Source organism: Vulpes vulpes, chromosome 10 (assembly GCF_048418805.1).
Source record: "Vulpes vulpes isolate BD-2025 chromosome 10, VulVul3, whole genome shotgun sequence".
Lineage (NCBI taxonomy): Eukaryota > Metazoa > Chordata > Mammalia > Carnivora > Canidae > Vulpes > Vulpes vulpes.
The window spans coordinates 43,401,197-43,422,905 of record NC_132789.1 but is presented as its reverse complement, the minus strand read 5'-3'; the positions used below and the strand labels follow the sequence as shown (position 1 = coordinate 43,422,905).

The 21,709-nt window shown below is 57.9% G+C and overlaps 1 protein-coding gene across 4 annotated transcripts in view; it reads right to left on the bottom strand.

Annotated features, from left to right (window-relative positions):
• The window catches only part of GRIK3 (glutamate ionotropic receptor kainate type subunit 3), a 220,951-nt gene that overhangs the window by 45,139 nt on the left and 154,103 nt on the right, over positions 1 to 21,709 (bottom strand). For all 4 annotated transcript variants that reach the window (XM_072723806.1, XM_025991732.2, XM_072723805.1 and 1 more), the window contains 4 exons: positions 14,372 to 14,545; positions 13,438 to 13,581; positions 8,299 to 8,406; positions 4,941 to 5,054 (listed from right to left, as the gene is read on the bottom strand). In XM_072723806.1, coding sequence (XP_072579907.1) covers positions 4,941 to 5,054; positions 8,299 to 8,406; positions 13,438 to 13,581; positions 14,372 to 14,545 — 540 coding nt within the window. The remainder of the gene's footprint in view (positions 1 to 4,940; positions 5,055 to 8,298; positions 8,407 to 13,437; positions 13,582 to 14,371; positions 14,546 to 21,709) is intronic.

Genomic DNA, 21,709 nt, shown 5'->3' with positions numbered 1-21,709 from the left:
GCATACATATTTAACAGCCAAAGCCCAGAGCATTAAAATGGTGCTCGCCTTAGTAATGTGTCTCCAGACCTGCAACATTTCCTAGGGGGTAATTCTGAACTCCGCCAACTACTTATTCATGGACTATTTCACAATTTATTACTGGAAATGTCCAGACAGCCAATTCACAAGCTCTCTCGGCTGCTAATCGATTGCTCAGTGAAGGTGCCCTCAATTTCATAACTTTACGCTCTCCTATTGCTCTGGGAGCCGGGTAATATTTCTCTTCAACAAGTCACAGGAAACAGGGGTCCAGAAAAATAACCTTTTCCGACTTTTCATTGCCAGGGCTCTTAGTCTGGTTTTCCCCTCTGATCGCTTACACTGACGTGAGAGCCGGGCCTGGCGCTAAGCAAGCTTCTCCCGGCGGCAGGACCTGTGGAGTTGGAAGGGGTCTTGGGGGAACGAATCCAAGGGTGAGACCTGCACCCCCGAGCTCCCTGGTGATGCAGGCCCTATCCACACGCATCTGTACAGGCATGCGCCTGTGTACACGGTGCCACCAGCCCCGCCAGACCATGCTCTGGACGTTGTCTGCTGAGGCCTGGTTTCTGCTGGTTAGAACCGGGACAGAGCACTGGGAGTCCTGCCTCCCCCGCAGGTGGGGCCTAGACTGGTCCTGGCCCGGGATGGTCCTCCCAGCCCACGTCCTGGCCTTCTTTTGCTTTTCTGCCTCTCCTGTTTCCACAGGCTAGGTGTCCCCCCACCTGGCCGTCGAGTCTCAGGTGGTCACATGTGCACAGGGGTCCCTCCTGCCTGGTGGTTGAGTCTCAGGTGGTCACAGTGTGCACGGGGGTCCCTCCTGCCTTGACATGGAGTCTCAGGTGGTCACATGTGCACAGGGGTCCCGCCTGCCTGGTGGTTGACTCTCAGGTGGTCACAGTGTGCACACCCATCAGTGTGTACCCACACACCCACGTGTGGCTGGCCCAGGCCCACACCCACACATGTACCCGCACACGTGTCATCACTGCTGCTTTCTTCAGCAGCCCAAAGAACTCTGAACCTTCAAAGGCAGGGCCCCCAGGAGCGAGCCAGGTGTGTTTTCTCGGTGTGTGAGCTGTGGTTGGAGTGGATGAATTTTTCATGAGGCCGTGGAAGAGCAGAACCAGAACAGAAGCTGGGGCCCGGGGAAGAAAGGGGGGTGGGAGAGGGGAGGCTTCCAGGCCCTCGACCCCAGACACGGGGAAGGCCACCTGCAGCTCTCAGGGGCCAGGGCTCTGTCCATCTGTGCATCCAGGCTAAGGGCACCCTTGGCTCCTAACTCCAGGGCTCAGGAAAGGGGAGGAGAGGAGGCAGGTTTAGGGCAGCCCATGGGGAGTGCGGGCCTCTGGCACGCCCAGATTCTGGGGAACAGGGTGAGCAGAAACCCCTCTCATTAGGGGTCAAGCCCTATGCTCTGGGGGCAAAGCGGCTGGATGTTCCTGAACTCTGCTCTGGTACCTGCCGTCACTCAAAGTGCCGTTGCCTGGACAACACACTTGCAGGCAGGCCAAGCCCCCCAGCGCTCTAGGGGGGGTGGTGCGGAGGGAGGTGGAGGGGGGTCCTCACTGGCCCTGCTTCCCTGCTGCCAAGCACAGGGCTGGATTTTCAGCCAGCGCAGCTGGGGCTGGGCCCTCTCCACGACCACCCCAAAGAGCCCCAGCCTGAGAGCACCCCTCAGGGCTCTGACACATGCACACCCCACGGAGACTTTCAGGGAATCTGGACCAGCTCTAGGTTTTCGTGAAGGAGGCCCGAGGCCAGTCCTGGCATGGGGTTGGGCCTCTCACTTGGCAGACTCTGAGGGCATTTTCAGCTGGAAGGAGAGAGCTTCCGGGAGCCCCGTGCACAGGTCGTGTGTCACATCCCCTGTCCCCACCTCTGTCAGGGATCGTCCAGACGTTACCCTGGCCATTTCTCTTCCTCCAGGAAAGCTTCTCTCGCTGACCCACAGGGAGAAGCAGACCCTGCCCTCCAGGAGCTCTGGGCCGTGGGGATGCACGGAGCAATCAGGGGTCACCCTTAGTCTGACACTGCGGGATGGTGTGAAGACCGTTGGTAGGACATCTGCCTTGAGTGGGTCAGCAGCCCTGTCAGAGGTCGAGGCCGACGGGGGCCGGCAGGGAGGGTCAGGGGGCCCAGGAGTTCAGACTTTGGGCAAAGCAGATGACGAAGTGCTGGTTGGGTCTGGAGTCAGATATATGAGCAGGAGACTGGAGCTCGGAGGAACTCGGGTGGCTGAGGTCACACCCCCAACAACTTGGGGGGCCAGTGAGGAAACAAAGAAGCGGTAGGGTCATTAGCAACAGCAGCAGCTATCACTTGGCCTGCACTCTGCGCCGTTTATGTTTATGAACCCCTCAGCCCCTCTCCTCTGAGAAGGAGATACGTTTATGATCACCTCTTTTTAGGTGGGGAAACTGAGGCACGGAGCGGTTCAGCAATTTTCTGGGGGCCACACAGCTAGTTAGCAGCGAAGCCGGGGCTCAGACCCAAAGGTCTCTGCTCTCAACCATCACATCCTGGTCGCACTGCACGTCCATCCCCAGCGGCTGCCGGGCTTGTGTCTGCCCGTACGAGGGGCAGCGGGTCAGCTGGGGGTGTGTGTGGGGCTGTGGCCCAAGAGGGGCTTGTCTGCTCCCTATCCCAGGGGGGGATGGGATGGCCGGTGCCTGAGAGCTGGCGGGTGGGACTCGCAGCGAGGGACTGAGTGCATCAGGTCGGGGCCTTTGCAAGAAGTCGTGAGTGTTGATCCAGAAGCTTGGAGAAGGGGACATCTGCTGGATCCCACCTCTGCATGTGTAGACAACACCTGTGCGCCTTTGCAGAAGAGTCTTATGCCCTTGAAATCTGGCTGCTGACATTTTAATAAAACGCGTGCCGGTGGTGTTTCCAGGAGTGTGACCCTGCATCCTTCCGGGGACCTCACCGCTCCCTCGAGGGCATTGTTTTGTGGCTGAATCATCGGGGCCCAGTCATCGCCCTTCCTCCTAATCTCCCCCAGCATACTAGCTTTGCACCTTTCTTAATCTTGTCTTGTGCAAAGTGTTTTATTTATATCTCACATTTTATGCAGCTCTGTTTTTTAATCTTTTACCACCTTTTTATTATTTCATTTTTACCCTTTTATATTTTAGCTTTGTCGTACTTTTATCCTTTTGCTTTCCGACATTTCGTCTTTTTTTTTTTTTTTTTTACCTTGTCTAGCTGGAGCTGTTAATTATTTATTTTAATTTTTCGTCTTCCTTGATGGCTTCCCTTTTCATCTCGTGCCTTATTTTTCATTTTTTTTCTCGTTATTATTTTTCCTTTTCACCTTTTCATTTCGTTCCCTTTCAACTCTCTTCTCTTCTGTTTGCCATCCACATCAATGTCCCTTCAATTGCTCATCAGTCTTTAATTCCTTTGCTCTTTTTTGTCTCTTTTTAATCTTTCTAGTTTTTTTGTTTTTGTTTTTTTACACAATTGTTCTCCTGTTCCTAATGAAATCTTTTGACTTAATGGTCTTAGCAGTCTGATTTTTATATATATATTTTTTAGTTCAAAAAAATTTGATCAATAAAGGCAGGCAGGATATATGGTGATGGGGGAAATGCTTGGGGGAAGAGGGCTCATGCCCAAACCTGGGGGGGGGCAGCAGGTGTCTCCCCAGCCCTCTCACCCTGGTTCTGTCACGAGTATATCCATGACCACTGTCAGGACTCCATCACCTTTGACGGGATCCTCTCAATGCTAACCCTGGAGACTGGGGGTGAGATCCACAGGCTACAAGTGCTCCCTAGAAGCTTCTACTACCCCTGGTATAGGCTGCTTCCTGGGAGAACGGGGTTTAACAACTACGTCCCTTCTTGTGCCAGCATGTGCACCACGGGTCCACCAAGTCTCACTAGAAGGAGAGCACAGGACCATCCCATGGGGCAACTGAGCTCCAGCACCACAGAAGGGCCAAGTGCCCTGCCCTGCTCTCAGGTTCCATCCCGGGGCAGCCTTACTTTGTCCAAGCACTCCAAGTCGGGTTGAGCCCTCTGTTTTATACAGGATTTGTTTTATTCATGTTGCATTTATTGTACTGTGTGTGCTTTATTATAAGGAGAAGATGACCAAATTGTCCTCAAAAGGTCTTTGATGAGAATCTGCTGGGCGGTCATCAGGCTGCCTCTGCCCAGGATGGCCCAGCTTGGATCCCCAGGAAGAGTATGGGGTCTTTGGACACCCTGGAGGCCTTCTAGGAGAAGGTGTGTGTGTGGGGGGGAGCACATAGCAATGGCCTCTGTCCATCCTGAGCTCCACAGAGCAGAGAGACCTACTCCTTGGGTCAGAAGAAGGAGGCGCTATTCAGTGCTGGGGCTTGGAGGGAGGGTGGCAGGTGGGGTGAGCACAGAGTAGAGCTCTCGGGATGGGACCCTGTGGCCTGCGGCATGTGTGTGGGCTCCCACACCGGCTGGGCTTTCTGGGTGTGGCCACAGCACCCACCACAGCCTGGGGGACCAGTGAGAAGGGCCTTTGCCCTGGGGACTGAGGTGAAGAGGTGGGCCATTGAGTCCTGGTGCAGAGGGCAGGTTAACCTCCCTCCTTCAACCCCATGGTGGTTCGTACTTGGGCTCCGGGGTGGGGGAGGTGGGGGTTGCAAACCCACAGGCCTCTGCGGATGGGCTTCCAAGCAGGTCTTGAGGACCAGCTCACTGTGGTTTGGGGAAGAGGTCACCAACAGCTACCCCCTCGGGTCTTTGGCCTGTGACCATGAGCAGTCGCTGCGTTCCAATGACTGAGGGCTTGCTGAGGGATCCCCCGAGTTTCCACCCCCACCCCATCTTCCAGCCTCGCAGCAGCCCTGAGAGGTACCCTGTCTGTGCTGTGTGGGGTCCCTCCTGCCCATGCCCGGCCCACACAGTCTCTCCCACGGGGCTGCAGGCTCTTACCAGCACGGTGGTGACGATGAGGGACCGGTTTGTCAGAGAGTCAGTGACATTAGGGCCTCGGCCTTTGGCGACCTCCGTGATGTTGAGCCCCTCCGCGGGACTCCACACGCCGACCTGGATGGACAGACAGATGGAGAACAAGGGTGAACCCCCCATCTTTCCGTCCTTCCTCCACACCAACAAGGCCATCGACTCGTTCTCCTTCCTGGGAGCACCGTCATCATGGCCAACGTGCTGCAGGCTGACCTTTCTGACAGCCCCACCACCTCTCTTCATCTCCGAGGCGGCTCTCAAGGTGTCGAGTCTCCCAGGACAGTCACCACCTGCCTCGCTGGCCACCTCTGCACAACAGACAGGGAACTTGCAGAGGAGGTGAGTGCAAAGACAGCCCAGGGACCTCAGCCACACCAGGAGCAGAGCAGAAACACTAGAAAACCAAGGGTCTTGGGGCAGAGGCGATTTGGGCCTGCTGGGCCTCCCTCCTCCCAGGGAAGATGCCTATCACCCAGCTGCTCAGTCACTGGGTCCCACTTGGTGCCTCCTCCCTGGGGCCACCCACCCTCCACAGCAGAGGGCAGGGCCTGGAGCAAGGCCACAATTGAACATTTGTGGGGAGTGCCTGGGTGGCTCAGTCGTTGAGCATCTGCCTTCAGCTCAGGGCATGACCCCGGGGTCCCGGGATCGAGTCCCGCATTGGGATCTCCCCGTGGGTGCCTGCTTCTCCCTCTGCCTCTCCTTCTGTGTCTCTCATGAATAAATAAATAAAATCTTAAAAAATAATAAATCTGTAGAACGGGTTAACAGCTGATGAGGCGTGTTCACACGCAGGAAGGCAGGCTGGGCAGGAGCTGGTCTTTGTAGCTGTTTCGGGGGTGGCAGCCCAGAGCGGAGACCCTCACTGCAGGCCTGGTGGCTGCTGGGCTGGAAGGCAGGTTGCTTTGTGGTGGTGCTTCTAAAGTGGGCCGACGTGGCGGCCAAGGTGGCATCATCTGTGTCCTCCCAGTGCCCTTGCTGCTACTAGGCCCGAGGCTGGAAGAGGCCGGGGAAGACGGAGTTCACCAATCCTTCTAACCCCCTGGGCTCCAGTCTGCCCTGCTCTGCCCCCTCTCAGGTCCTCTCCCTCAAGGAAGGTGCTGGCAGGCCCATTCTGTCCTTGGCCAAGCTGGGGGGGGGGGGAGGCAGGGGGGCACTCAGGAAACTTAATCAATTAAACAGAGAGGCCGAGTGCAAACATCCCATTCAGAGAGCTGCGCGGAGCAGATAGCAGGGAGCCGTGTAATTATGCCTGGGTAATTCGGCCCTAATCCTCCCAGAGCCACCTGCGGGAGCTGGCGGGATCAGCTGTGACCCGGCTTAGCAAACAGAAGCCATGATACGAGAGGCAGGGTGGCTGTGTTTGGGCTTAGCACCCTCTCCAGGCAGGATTTCTATCTGTGCAGACCCCTCCCCAGAGCCCAGAGGAGAGACACGCAGGCCGCGTCAAAGAGGCTCTTGTCTCAAGTGGGCTGAGGGCACGAGGGTCCCTAGCAGCACACCTGTCCAGAGGTTCCTGAGCAGCTGGATCCCCGGCCCCAGCAAGCCTGTGTGGACTTCCAACTGCATGGCCTGCTAGGCACCAGGTGCCCCGGGGGATGTGAGAACAGTTAGGACCGAGGAGGAGGCCCCAGCCCTGCAGAGGCTGTAATGCACCCCCCACGCCAGGTGGCTGAGAGCAGGAGCCCCTGGAGGGCGCAGGTCAGCCTTCGTCCTGGTGCAGCGGGTGGGCTTCCCTTGGGTGTTAGCTACAGTCACTCTGTCCTGGGAAGAAGGATGCTGTGGAAGCTCAGATGGAGAGCGCTCACCTGAGCCTCTACCGATGTCTGCTGTGCGCATCCGAGTGGGCAGCTAACTGCCATCCTCAGAATTTTAGGTCATCCCCAGAGACGGACAGGCGAGAGCAAAAATGAGATGCCACTCGAGCGAAAACCATTGCAGTCTCCCTGGAGGAGGAGGAAGGGCCCCCCAGCACCGCTGGGGTTTAAGCAGTGGCCGGGAGACTGCTCCATGAGGACTCGCAGTGTGAGCAGGCTGGGCCAACTGGTATCCTTGATCTTAGGAGCACAGGCTACAGCCTCTGTCCCTAGCAGACACATGTGGCAGAGGAAAGGTGGGGTTTCTCTGGCCACCCCTGTCTGGGGGTCCCCAGGAGCCCGAGGGAAACTCAGAAGAGAGAAAAGTCAACTTGGCCGCAAGGTACAACTCAGCCAGAGCCAGGCGTGTGCCTGAGGGGGTGAACGTGGGGGACAGAGGCCATGCCTACAACCAGGGTACCATGCCCACCACGTGGGCAAAGGACGGGCCAGTGGGAGTGGGGGTGACTGGGCCCTGGGGAATGTTTTGGGGGCACTGGAGAGGTAGGGTGGGTTCATTCTTAGAGGGCCATAAAGGCCCAGGGGAGAGGCTGGAGCTTAACTTGGCACCGGGGGACCACGGAGCAGGGCAGAGCTGGGCTTTGGGAGGTTGTGTGTGTGTGTGTGTGTGTGTACACTCAGGATGGCCGGAGGCTCACGAGGTGGGGTGGAGAAGCCAGAGCTGGGTGCTAAAATCACCCAAGGGAGAGGCCTGACCCAGGGCAGACGGGTGGACAGGAGAGTAGTAATCAAGGCATCCTGAAGGCCCAGCACATCAGAGCATCAGAGCCGGCCCCTTCCCCTCCTGGCTTTGCTCCTTGCACTTTGTACACCCCACCCCCGGGCTGGACAGATGCCCTGGTGCGAGACGGGGTGGCCGAGCCCCTGGCCCCAAGGTCCCAGGAATGTGGAGAATTAGGGGCTCATGCTGAGTGTCCTCTTCAGTCCAGAAGGATACATTGATGGTTTCCAGAGAGCAGAAGTGGCCTCATGACAAATACTTGATGGTGGCCACATGGAGGTCCACCCCCCTGGAATCATTGAGGCCTTAGAAACCAAGGGTGGGAAGTTCAGAACCCATGTGCTTCAACGTCTCTCCAAAGATAAGAACCAACTCCGGTTCCCAGACAACCAATCACGTTGCTTAATCTTTGCTTAAACACCCCCAGTGGCAGTGAGCTCACTACTCCCCAGGTAGGCACCCCCTGGTGGGTAGAGTTTCTCTTACCCAAAGTCAGGTCTGTCCGTCTGCACCCCGAGCCTTTCGTTACTTTTCCCAGGTTAAGCCTCCCCGGTGGCCCTCACTCACAGGGCGACAGCTGGGGCGTCCGCCACGGCCGGGCCGCTGGGGTCTGCACCCCTCCAGCCTGCCCGCCCCGTCACGTTCTCCGAAGGGCCCAGGCCCAGGCCACACCGGGTCCCATCAAGCCCCCACGGTCTCGTTCCTCCCTCTCCTGAGCCCCGCGCACCTTCTCCAGGCCGTCCTCCTTCAGGCTGATGATGTCCAGATCAAAATCCGTCCGTAAGCCACTGGTTTTGTTGAAGACGATCCGTCCAGTTAATCCTTCCCACTGAGCCTGCCGGAAGGGAGAGGGGAGAGCGGCAATTCCTCGGGCTCATAAATCATCATTCAGTACAACTGTACAATGCTTCATTTTAATTACTCTTTGCACCGATACTGTTCCCCCAAGACCATGATTAATTAATAATCACCTCCATCATTGCTCGGGCTGTGGTGCGAGCCAGCGATTTCCATAAATTCTATTATGCTCTTTAGCCAGCTTTACATTTGCACCTTCTCGTGTACAACATCGATCTCAGATGCACTCAAATGAGCCCCCGCCTTGAAGTGACGAGGAGGGGGGGAGCTCGTGTCGGGTCCCCAGAGAGGGGCAAGGAGGCAGGCTGGCGGCTTGGGGCAGGCGAGAGCCGTGTGGAGGCAGAAAAGGCAAGAGGCCAAGCCGGCCCTGGCTAGAAGGCCCGAGGCTTGGGGTAGAGCCCGAGGAGGCAGAGAAGCCACCCCCACTGTCCCCGGGGCTCCAGCCCCACGGGGTCATGGTTAAGCACACGGGGGTCAGAATGCCGGGTCCGACCGCAGTGAGCTGTGTGAACTCGGGGACTCCACTTCGCCCCTCTGCCTCGGGTTCCTCATCTCCAAGACGGAAATCCTAACAGGACCAAAATGCCATGAGGGTGGAATGAGAGAAGTCCCACAAGATACTTCGGACAGCGTGAGGTACGTACAGCCCGAGCCCTGGACCAATGGGAGCTTCTGTGATCTCTTATTGCCCTTAACGACATCAACAGAGACGCAGAGGTCCAGAACGCACGTGGGACCCAAGCTGAGAGAAGCCCCACTCTGCTAGCTCAGTGGTGGGCAAACCGTGGCTGGCGGCCCACGTTCCCCCACCGCCTGTTTTTGTAAACAGTTGATTAGAGCACAGCCACACCCGTGTGTTTACTCATGGTCTTTGGCTGCTTTGGCGCAGCCACGGGCAGGCCTGAATAGTCACAAAGAGACCATCTGGCCAACAAAGCCTAAATGTTTACTATCCAGCCCCTAACAGAAAAGGTTTGCTGACTCTGATCTAGAAAATAGCCTTCCTGTGGGCCCAGGGGATGCCTACAAAGTACTTCCCGCTGCTCAGGGCGGGTAACCCATAGCCCCGGCAGGTGGGCCAGGTGAGGTCACGATTCCCATCTTACAGAGGAGGAGGCAGGCACTTTGCCCAAGCTCACAGGGTGGATGAGAGCTCCACACTGCCCCTCGGGTCCCAGGGCCCCACCACCCAGGCTGGAGCCTCTCTCTCCCTCTCTCCTCTCTCTCCCTTCTCCGTGGAGGTAGGAGGCTGCGAGCACACAGGTAAATGCCTAAAATGCCACAGGCTTTCTGCGTCTTGGAGGACAAACCCATATATCCGGGAGTCCTTGGTAACCAGGAAAGCCTGGGGTCTGGAGGACAGGAGAAAACCTGGAGCTCACACAGCCCACTGGGCCTGTGGGGCAGGGGAAGGCCTGAGCGTCACCAACCACACCAGGGTCATGATGCCCCTTAGGTTCTGAGAAGGGTTCCAGGGCCTTTCCTTAGCTGAGCATCCCTGATACTTATGCTCCCGCTCACAAGGTGACATCCAAGTTCACAGGATCATGGATCCCTGGAGGCCAGAGTAAAAGCCGTGGGCTTCTCCAAGCACTTGGGCAGCTGGAAGACATCACAGTGTGTGCAGAGGAGAAGCCTGGTACACTAACTCAGGCAGAGGGGTGGGGCCCGGTACACTAACTCAGGCATAGGGGTAGGACCTGGTACACTAACTTGGGCAGAGGGCAGGGCCTGGAAGCAGTCCAGGAGGCCCTAAAATGAGTTGGACGGGATGAGCCCTAATCTCTCCGAGCTTCGGGAAGGGGAAGATGACCCATTACCTAGGTGTTAAAAGAAAATGTATCATGTGCTTAGCGAGTGCTGCGTGCACATCCCGACTAAGCAGTACATCCCCTCATTTCCCTTTGGTTGTTTCCTTCCACGGGGCTCCCCTGGATTCGGGCTGGCGCTTGGCTGGGAGGAGGGGCTGGTCACCGGGCCAGGGCCCGAGGCCTCCATAGAGACCTGTCATAGCGGGCTAACCTCCTTCCCCGAATGCACTGGTTTTGTCTCATCACGATCCTGCCCAGGTGGGTGTCGCCGTCACCCCCATTTTATTAGAGGAGACACCGAAGCTCAGAGGGGGACTGAGCCATCAGTCATCTGCAGGACACAATCTTGGTCTGCAGGGATGGCGTTGAGGAGCTTCGGGTCACTGTGCCCAAGTCCTGGTGGGGAGGCTTCTAGAGCCCGGGGGCCGGACAGGGGGCTGGGGCCAGGGATGCAAAGATCAGAGAAGGTGAAGACCACTGTTCATGGCTTCACAGAGCGGCTCAGCTCCCCCCGACCCCCCAGGCTGGCTCCCCCTCCTCTGCACCCTCAGGCTCCCTCCGAGCCCCCAGGGGAAATCACAGCAGGTGCCTTCAGACCTGCACTCAGCGAAGCCTTCCCCCTTGTCAGCTACAGAGGGATTAAATGCCAGCAGGGGCACCGACTGCCTGCGGGCGGTGGGGAGGGCGGGCAGGGCCCGGCAGGGGCAGGGAGCGCCCGCAGCTCCTCCCCGTGACATTTCCCGGCCTGCCTGCCCCTTCCAGCCACCGCTCAAGACTCGCTAAATGAAAGATGCTTCACACGCTCTGAACTCCGGCCTGGTATTTCCCAGCTCCTCTCGGAAATGCCAAGTCTTTAAAATGATTTACTGTCATGCAGTCAGAGGGGGTGGCGGGCGACTTGGAAATGGTCTGAGGGAAGACGGGTGCTGGGCTCAGGCGGGGGCACTTGGGTCCCGGTCTCCGGCAGCCGCGGCACTGCGGGCAAGCCACGTGGCTGCTCCAGGCCTCTGTCTCCACCACCCTTCACCGCTGAGCCTCAAAAATTCCAAGGGGTGCAGGGAAAGCAGAGTGGGGGCCCCCAGAAGCCGTGTGGCCCAGAGATCCTCATTAGCTGGAAACCCATCATGGAACAAGAAGCCCCGGGGAGGGCAGTGGTGACAACACAAACAACAGGAACAGCAGCCACCCTGTCGAGCATCCGCTCTGTGCCGGCCTCTGGCCTAAGCGCTCCACACACACCATAACAACCTGCCAACAACCCCAGAAAAAATCTCCAGAGTAGAGTCGGCCCGGAGGCACAGAGAGGTTCAGCAGCTGGTCTAAGATCACACCGCTAACATGTGGGTCAAGCTTCGAAGGCATTTTTGTGCAGCTCATAAGGTCCCAAGGTTGTGGCTTGGGTCACTGACCCCCACCCAGGGGCCTGTGGCCACTCAGGCAGAGGCCTGCCGATGGAGGGGGCACAGGGGGCTAGGCGTCAGGCCCCAGGGCTCCCCGAGAACCAGCGGGTGCTCTCCCAGGCTAACCAGGCCTGCTCAGGGCACTGGACCAGCAGCCTTCCTCTGCAGTTTTGAGGGGCGGGAGGAGAAGGGACCATCCCGATGCTCTCCTACCTACATACCTGACCCTGGATGGAGCCCCTTCCAGATGTGAGGGGAGTTGGTGCCAAGGGCTTCATGCCTCCCTCACCACCATGGTGGGATGACGTTTGCCAGGTGAGGACACGGACACCCAGGGACGTCACAGACACCCGGGGACGTCTCGGACACACGTGAAGCCGCCCCGCTGGGAGAGGCAGATGAGCTCCACGGGCCCGTGCCCCATCCCCGCTCCTTTCAGCCCCGTTCCCAAGCAGGACGGTGAACCAGGCACCTGCGGGAAAGCTGCCCTGCCTGCTGACTGTACGCTGGTGGGTTCCTGCGTTTGTCACCCTCCTGCAGCTGCCTTCCTTAGCCCGTGGGATTGCATTCCTGATGCCAGGACTCGGCTCGTGTCTGCTCCCTCCCCGGGCTGTGAGCTCTGTGCACGCAGGCGATCGTCTGTCTCAGCCCCATTGGATCCCGGGGCACAGCTCGGTGCCTCGCACCCAGCAGGCCCACACAACTAGCTGCTGAGTAGCCGAACGAGGGCTCAAGGCAGCCTGCCTCTCCTCCCGTCCAGTGTGGCTGCTACAACCCCCCTCGGGGGCTTCCCTCGACTGCACCTGGAGCTGCCCGGACATGTCACTCCCTCCGACCCGGGGTCACCCTGCCCGGATCTGCTCCCCAAGCCTTCTTCATCCACCATTTACTGGGATTTGATTCTGCCCACATGCTGGGCTAGATGCTCTGTGTACAGTTTGCACACCATCTCCTCAACGACACCGAGGCAAGTACCCTTATGCCCACTTTACAGTCAAGGAAACTGAGGATCAAAATGTTAATCCTCTCACCCAAAGTCACATAGCTAATTGTGAGGCAGGCAGGATGCTTGCTTGGCCTTGGCCTTAGCTTCCCCACCCGTAAAACGGGAACCATGAACTGCAATCCAGAGCTTACAAGGGCAATGACGATGGAGGGTCCTTCAGAATTACCAGTTGGCAATGGTCATCTTGCAGCAGGACAGATTTCTGCTCTCTGGATCCCCTGAAGCAGCCCCACGGATGGGACTTCTTCACAGCTGCCTTGGTGCCAGCAGAGCCAGGCCGTGGGGCCCAGGACATGAAGAGGAGTTTGGAGGGCTGATTATCCAGCCAGCCTCCTCTGCCCTGCACCTGCCCTGAGCCCCTTCCCTACACAGCATCTCATCTCAGCTTTCTGGTATCTCTCTGGGGGGCATGCTTCGTACCCCCTTTTGCAGATGAGGCCATCACGGCTCAGCCAGTTTCTCTAGCTTGCCCAGGGCCACACAGCCAGAGGCAGAGACCCTCATTGCACCGGAAAGCCCAGGCAGGTCCTGTTGACACTGCTGAGCACCCACGGAGAACCTCCTACATGCCATGACCTTAGCTTCCCAATCACCCTGTAAGACTGGTCCTGTCCAGCCCATTTTTGCCCAAGGACACTGAGGCTGGGACGTGCCAACCAATGTGCCCAGGTTTGTGTGGCCTGGAAATTGAGTCCTCCTGACACCACACCTGTGTCTTTGCTCTGCAACACGAAAGACCCCCAGGGGAGGTGGCCTTGGGGGGCTATAGGGGGTTGCAGGGGAGCACTCACCTCCTTGATGAAGTTCATGAAGCGGCCGCCAAAGCGCCAGGCCTTGTGCCGATGGCACTGCAGGGAGTTCACGGTCATCTGGGGTGCCCGCTGGTAGCACACGGACACGATGTGGACGGCGTCGTACAGTAAGGCCGCGTCGGTCTGGAGGGGAGGGACAGGGCCTGCCTGAGAGAAGCTCCCAAAGCCCGAGCGTCCTTGACCCGAGCTGCTCTGTCCCCTTTCCCTTCCCCGACCAGGCACTTGGGGTCCTGACCAGGGAAAGGCCCCCAGTGACCCCATCCATGCCCCCAGTGAAGGCCAGACTTGCATGAGCGTCCCTGTTCTTCTTCTAACACCCAACTCCAATCCTCTCTGTAGCTCAGACCTTCTCCTTCCAGACTCTCCTACCTCATTCCATCACTCCTGCTGCTCCTGGGCCCCATTCACACCTTCTCCTTTCCTGCCTCCCTAGGCTCCAGCTGGTCACAGCTCCAAGTCCTTCGTGCCCAGGGCCCCATGTCCTCGTCCCTGCGCTTACAAGCCTCCCTTACCACCCTGGGGTGGGACTGTCTGACTCCTTGTGTTCCTAAGGTCTGGTTGATGACATACGGGGTAGGTTTTAGGAGGGGAAGTGGTGCAAGGGAAGAAAGAGATAGGGAGGGAGGAGAGAAGAGAGGATAGAAGAGGGAATGGAGGGACACCTGGGTGGCTCAGCAGTTGAGCACCCTGGCTCAGGGCGTGATCCGTGGTCTCAGGATCAAGTCCCACATCAGGCTCCCTGCCTGGAGCCTGCTTCTCCCTCTGCCTACATCTCTGCCTTTCTCTCTCTGTGTCTTTCATGAATAAATAAATAAAAATCTTAAAAAAAAAAAAAAAAGAAGAGGGAATGGAGCAGGGGTTGGGGCTGGGGGAGAGAAAGGGAGGCCCTGGCTCTGGCCCCTGGCTGGAATACCATCATCACTCCATCCAACAGGCCGGACTCTGCCCGGGGAGCTGCCTGCAGCCGCTCCATGGACCACTTCTCCACGATGGCCGAGACATGTGGGTTGTCCACGTTGAGGATCCGGAACCCTGTGAGGTTCACCCCAGAGTAGCGGTATGGCTCCAGGTCTAATGCATACAGATCCTTGATAGAAAGAGGTTCTAGTAAATAAAGGTGTGGCCTGCTGTAAGCTCCAGCCACCCCTCACCCCGGCCACCACGGCCCCACACCCCCTTCTCCCAGCGCCCAGAGCCCAAGGCTGCAGAGCCCTGCCCTGCAGGAGGGGAGGCCTGCGGGTGATGGAGCACCTGCAGGAGCATCGGATGTGGGCTTGACTGGAACTGCCTCTGCCTGGTGGCTGACCTCACGTACTCACTGCCGGACCTCCGGCAAGGGGCTCAGCTGGTTTCTTCGTCTACAAAATGGGGATTGTGCCTCCTTTATGGGACCTGGTGCAGCAGTTCACACCCAAGGCCCAGCCCAGAACATCAAAGGAGCTTGGTAATGGTCACAACGGTCATTTCCAACGGCGGGGGACCAAGAGCTCTGGGTCTGGGCTTCTCCAAGTTACCCAGAAGGAAGCTGAAGGCAGTTATTTTATCCCCTGCCCCCTGCAAGAGGCTATTCTAAAATACTCTTTTCTAGCTTTTGCACCGTGAAGGGAACCATCAGAGAAATGAATGGGCTGAAAGGGAGAGGTACTTGAAAAGACGCTCCACGTCACTCATCATCGGGGAAATGCCCGTCAAAACCACGAGGCGCGACCGCCTCACGCCTGTCAGAATGGCACAATCAGAAAGAAGCCAACAGGTGTTGGCAAGGACGTGGAGAAAAGGGAAACCTCGCACCTTGTTGGTGGGGACGCAAACTTGTGCACCCGCTGTGGGGGACCCTCAAAAAATTAAAAATAGAGCTACCCTAGGATCCAGCAATTCCACTTCTGGGTATTCATCTGAAGAAACCAAAAAACAAACAAACAAACAAAAACTGATCTGAAAACATCGGTGCACTCCTAGGTTCACTACGGCATTACTTGCAACAGCCAAGAGAGGGAAGCCATCGACGTGTCCATCGATAGACGATAGACGAATGGGTCAAGGAGGTGTGGCGTCTACACACAGAGGAGTAGAAGTATAACTCGGCCGCAAGAAAGAACGAGATCCTGCCCTCTGGGACACCGTGGCGAGGCCCCGGGGGCGTTATGCGAAGTGAAGTCAGACAGAGAAAGACAAATACCGCTTGATTTCACTTATACATGGAACCTCAAAAACAAAACAGACAACACACGAGCAAACTGGAGGGAGAGGGGTGGGAGGATGGGCAAAACAGGTCAAGGGGATTGAGAGGTACAAACTTCCGGTTATAAAATAAGTCAGTCCCGGGGAGGTAAGGTGCAGCTTAGGGAATGCAGTCAACAAGGGGGCGGTCACTGGTGACCGATGATAACCACAGCTTCGGGGGTGATTGTTTAGTAAATGCGTAAAAATATGGATTCGCTATGTTGCAACCCCGGAATGAATATAGCATTGCAGGTCGGTGATAATTCAATAATAATAATAAAAAATAGTCTTTGTGCTTGGGACTCCAGGAATACCCCTGCCTTCTTCTCTCCGCTCACCTCCTACATCACCAGCCAGGCCTCCTCACCCCCTGCCTCCTCGGGGCGGCTGACTCCCAGGCAGCCCGTCTGTCCAATGCCAGGCCTCACCCGTCTGATGTAATGAGTGGGCCCCCCACCCCAGGCCTTAATGTGTGGGGCGGCAGAGCTTTAGGTGATCTGCAGCTCCAGCTCTGGGGCAAGGTGGTGGGGGGGGAGGCGGCAAGGAGGCAGAGAGCGATGGGGTGGGGATACAGGGAAGAAGTCGGGGAGCTAGGCTAAGGGGAAGGGACAGTAGTGGGGACATAGGGGAGAGCTCTGTCTTGTCAAGAAAAGCTCCCCAAACTTGTAATTAAGGCAGAAGGTGAGCACCGTGTCCTTTCCGTGCCATGTGGAAGCATCCCGGCCCAGGCCTGCCGGGCACGGAGGCCACGGTCAGCTACTGGCCCTGGGCTCTGGGTTACCCTGGAGCTGTCTGCCCCTTGAGAAGACAAGCCCGGACGCTGTGGTTTGTTGCCCTTGCAGGACAGGAATGCATTTTGTGACTAGCCGAGCAGTCTGACTCTGTGCATCTCCCTCCATATAAAAACCCGATCCCCCAAAAGCTCTCTGATTGCCACCCTACTGGTTCCCTTGTTAGCGAACGGACTTCATCTTTGATACGTGCTCATCCGTTATTTGCGTGGATGACGCTTCACTTTCTGCAAAACACACTATGATAATCTAGATTGCTCCCTTCCTCCCAGGGGGGGAAACGGGAGTCCTAAGGTCCTCCTGGGCAACTGTGTCTTCTTCCCCTGGCTCCACCCTCGTCCAGCTGCCTTCTGTCCTGGCCCCTGGTCCACATCTTCTTTCCTGAGAGAGAATGGCAGCCACCCCCCCTCCCCGTGGGCCATACTTTTCTCTGCATGGCTGCAGTCATCAGAAATGGGACCCAGGCCATCACGACCCAAGCTCCGGTTAACTCGATGGTGGCTCAAGGAACCATGAGCCCAAGGAGCAGCTCTTCTGTGTGGCGCTGACTTCATTTGGTCTCTTGGATGTTCCTAATTGACGCTAAACCACTCCTGCACCCCCGAAATGGGCCCTTTCTTGGCTTCCTCTTTGAAGGTTCAGGGAGTAGGATGTTGGGGAGAGATCTGGAGCAGACTTGAACGCCAGGCAAGAAAATTTAGTCCTAGCTTTGCCCAACCACATAGGGCGCTGATTCTAGGCCCAGACTTTGGGATGGGCAAGGGGCCGGGGCGGGGAGCAGGAGGTAGGGTCTTTGGCAAGATGAGTCAAAGGGTGCCTGGCCAGTGTCAGTGGGGAATGGAGGTGCCCACCCTCCCACCATCCCATCCCGACACTCCTGCAAAGTAGCTGCTTAAATGGTAGTGACCTCTTGCAGGTGAGGAAACGGGGGTGCAGGCATGAGGTAGGTCACTCTCCGAAGGCCATAAAGCTCCTAAAAGGCAGAGCAGGATTTGAACCCAGGGCTGTTTCGATGGTATGCTGGAGCTGGCTCGCGCTGGCCTGAGGGAGCCATCCGTTAGCACTTCTCAGCTCCTTGCGACCAGCGACCTCACATTGGCAGCCTGACCCCGGCCGCGGTGGGAGCATTTCCCCATGGGAATCAGAAGCACCGCAAATCCAGGGTTTCCCTCCCGTGCACATGGGGAGCCGGTTGTACACCACTGTCTGTCTTATTCAAAAACTCCGACGCTCTTAGGTCCCCAGGGGTTACCAAACACACGATACACATCACAACTGTCTTTGGAGCTTTTCTGCGGGGAGACGCGTAGAGGCCACAGAGAGTGTGGGGTCGCGGCCTGGCAACCCTGTGACCTGAGAAGCCCCTCACCGAGGTCATTGCTCCCGACGGGGCCTCACTGGGGGCAGGCGTGCAATCAGAGAGTGGTGGAGGGGAGCGGTGGGGGGGGTATCTGTCCCCTGCATCCCCGTCCTGAGCACGGGGCACAGGCACGGGAGACAGCCCGGGCAAAGGTCAGACGTGCAGCCCGCGAAGCCAGGCCATCTGGGTTTCGGGTGCACCTACCCTCCCTACTTGGGTGGGTTCGGCTGCCAAGTGTCGGCGATGATGACAACGGGACCTAGCAGGTGGGGTTGTCATGAGGAAGGAACCGGGTCGTGGTTGTGCGCAGGAGACGTCGGGTGCACGGCCCACACCAGGTAAGCGTCTGACAAATACCTGTCTTCTGCCCCCTGTGGCAGCAGGTAGTGACAGCCACGGGATGCAGCCCCAGGGACGTTCCTGGGTGTCGGGGCCTTCCTGCCTCACCCGTCGGGGTGGCACAGAAACAATCACCCTGAGCTAGTAGCTACGAGCACCCGCGAACGTTAGAGCATCGGGCCGCGTTCCAGGTGCCCTCCGTGCACTAATCCCCAGAGATCTCATTTCCACCCTGCCCCAGGAGGGCGTCCTTATCACCCCATTTTGGGGGAAGGAACTGAGTCCCAGAGAGGTCTAGGCTTCACGGCTGGAGAGCAAGGGAGTCCAACCCAGGCAGTCGGGCTCCAGAGCACCTCCCTCTCCCTCCGTCCACACAGCATTCAGAGGGGCCTTTCGGAAGGATCAATCCCAGCCCGTCCCTCCGGTGTTCCTGGATCCTTACTGCCTTCTCAGAATGACTCCAAGGTCCTTAGTTAGCTTACAAAGCTCTCCGCCCCTCCCGCCCCACTTGCCCTCCCACCCTCCCCCACGTTTGTTTCGGAAACCAAACCACCTTTGTTTCCCTTCCCCCCTCCTCGCTGACCACTGACCCCACCGTGCAGCCCCTCATCCCCCCCCATGCCAGCATTTGTGCAGATGTTCTCTCCTGTGGCCGGGAGGTCTCTCTTCTCAACCCTCTTGCGTGGGCTATTTTCTGAGATCCGATTCAAGTGGCACCTCTTCCGGGAAGCCTCCCCTGACTGCTCCTTTACGAACGCACAACAGGGTGGGTCGCGGGTGCTTCCGCTCTTATCTTGGGACCTCTTGGCTCTCACCCCTCTGATAACAACTCATAGTGTCTGTCTCCCCCCAGGAGCCCCTGAGCCAAATACTCCTGCCATCCAACGTGGAAAGAGGAAGGGTCAGTCAGCCGAGTCGCCCTCTGGGGGCAGCTAAACGGCACTAGGAAGGGCGTGGGCTGGGAGACTGGTGTTTCCCATCCTCCTCTCCTGGAATGCTGGAGGCAGCGTTGGGTAAACTGCCTGGGGGGAGAGTGGGACCCGTAAGGGGACAGCTCACCTTCCATGAAGGCAGGTAAGGGGAGGTCGGGCAGTTTTGTTTTGCAGAATTGGAGTTTGTGAGTTTGGGGCCAGAGCTAACTGCGGGGGTCATGGAAGAGAAGCTGACCTCTGCTCCCTCCGGGGGGTGGGGGAGAGGGGTGCCCGGCTCACGCCACCCACCCCCGCACGGGGCACAGCCCCTTCCCATGCAGCGCTGACTGCATGGATACATGAGGCCCGGAGGATGCCAAAGCATCAGCCTGCCCAGGGCGTCCGTGCCTCGGTTCACCATCCTCTGGGACCTGAGGCCAACCAGACTCTGGGAGGGGTGGCATCTCTGGTCCGGGTGGAGGGTCCGGGGGCTGCGGACACCAGCCTTTCCAGGCCCCAGATGGAGCACTGGGTCTGCAGGCGCTCACACAGTGGCGAGCTTGGGCCTCACGGCTGGGGTCCCCTCCCTCCCCATCACGCCGAGCCCGGGTGCACAGAGCGTCGTAGGGTTTGCGGCACCAAGTGTCCCCACTCCCGGGACGTGAGGGTGGCGAAGACTGGGGAGCTGCCCAAGAGGCCTCTTGGTCCAGCTCCAATCCCGTGTCCAAACCGCCCCGGGCCGAGACCCCCCAGAGCCGCGCACAGTGAACTGTGCACAACCTTGTCGCTTGGCAAAAAGTTGCTGTTCTCGATGCCAAATGTTGACACGCTGAATTCAGTATCGACGAGGGACCTTTTAGGAACATTCAGCATAACATAATAGACTAATTCATTAGCACCCCATGGGTCTGATGGGTAGAAGCTGAAGCTCAGAAAACATTGCCTTAAGGAATGACAGATGAAAATATCTTTCCCATGATATAACTGTTATTGCCGGGAAGTGGCATTAATTGTGATTGCTTATCTATTAATTTATTATAATTCTTTTTTCACCTCCAGGCTTCTACCTACACATGACACGGACCAGGGGCTCAGCTGGGGCTGATTAACGCGGGGTTATCTGGGAACGGCTCGAAGCTGGCTGCAACAGATAGGGGCTGCTGGGGTAATTAAACTGTCTTCTGCGTGGAAGAGGCAAGTTTCGAGAATTTTCTCAGAGGCGAAGAGTTGGTGATGCAAGTTTCCTAAAGGGAAGGAGATCCGTGCCAAACGCCGCGGCCCTCCGAAAAGCAGCCTCCGCTGGCCAATGGACAGAGAGAGGCAGGATCACGAGGTGGACACTGAAGCCAATGGGACTGGAAGGAGGATCCTGGAGCCGGAGCCGGACCAGGGCTAGAGTGGAGGGGCCTGAGGGACAGAGCTGCTGCCCCAGCCGGCAGGGGGGTGAGGGGACAGATACTCCAGGGGACCCCCCGCCCCAATGCATACACACATCCTCAACTGCAAATGCAGGACTGTTTGTAGTGCAGGGGGTGTGCCTCCCTGGGGGTGCAGATCCAGTCTCCCCGACCCTCACGGGGAGGCCCGGGGAGGGATGGGCGGTGGGCTGGAACAGCCACACACAAGAGCCAAGGCCTCTCTACCCCTGACCGGCTGCGAGACTCTGGGCAAGTCATGCAACCTGTCTGGTCCCAGGTGTGCCCATCGATTGACGGGGAGCGAAACCCCTCCTCTATGAAGAGGAAAACCAGCCATGTGGAGAAAGGGCTTAGGAACCTGTGAGGTGTGGGCCCTGCTGAGATTTGTGGAGCCTCCATTCCCCCCATTAGTGTCAATCACCATCCCCGGACCAGCGCTGCCGGGTGCGGCCAGAGGAGCCCAGCCAGCACCTCACACAGCTTTCTGCATGACAGCTCCCGGCCGCCCCCCTCCCCAACCTGCCCTGCTGGGCCCCCTTCTTGCTCGGTGACCATTCTGGGCCTCGGTTTCTCCTTTCCTGTAAAACCAGGAGATCATACCTCCCTTGGAGAGGTGCTCTGAATTTCAGATGAGATGGAGTCCACTTAATACACAGGAGGCACTTCACCCGCCGAACCCTTACGGACGTAGCACTCAGATAATAAGCACCAGGTCCTCGACGTACTGCTCGCTCAGCGTAGCCACGCTAGGAGGCAGCGCTGTTTCTGTGGCTCGTGTAGGTGGGAAGAGGAGGCACAGGGGGTGAAGTCACGGGCCCAGGAAAATAGAAGACCCTTGACTAACTCAGGTGGGCTGGCACCAGCGTCCACGCACGGTCTGAGCTGCTGCTATGACAAGGGTGTCGATAACTTCACTGGTTACTCTCTACTTTGTATGCCGGTCATTCACTCATTCAGCCCCTAATGCAGCACCTCCTGCATGCCAGGCACTCTCTGGGCGCGGGAGCTGGACAGGTGAACCGGACACCTTCCTCGATCCTTATCTGCACCCAGGAAGCCTGTCAGCTGGAGAGCTTTGTGTGGAGCCCACACTCTGCGCACACACACACACCCTCGCCCCGGTGCCCAGCTCGCTGCTGGAGGCCTTGAGAGCATCTGTACGGCTGCCGGGAGTGAGTACATGGCCTGAATCAAGGAGATCAAAAAGTA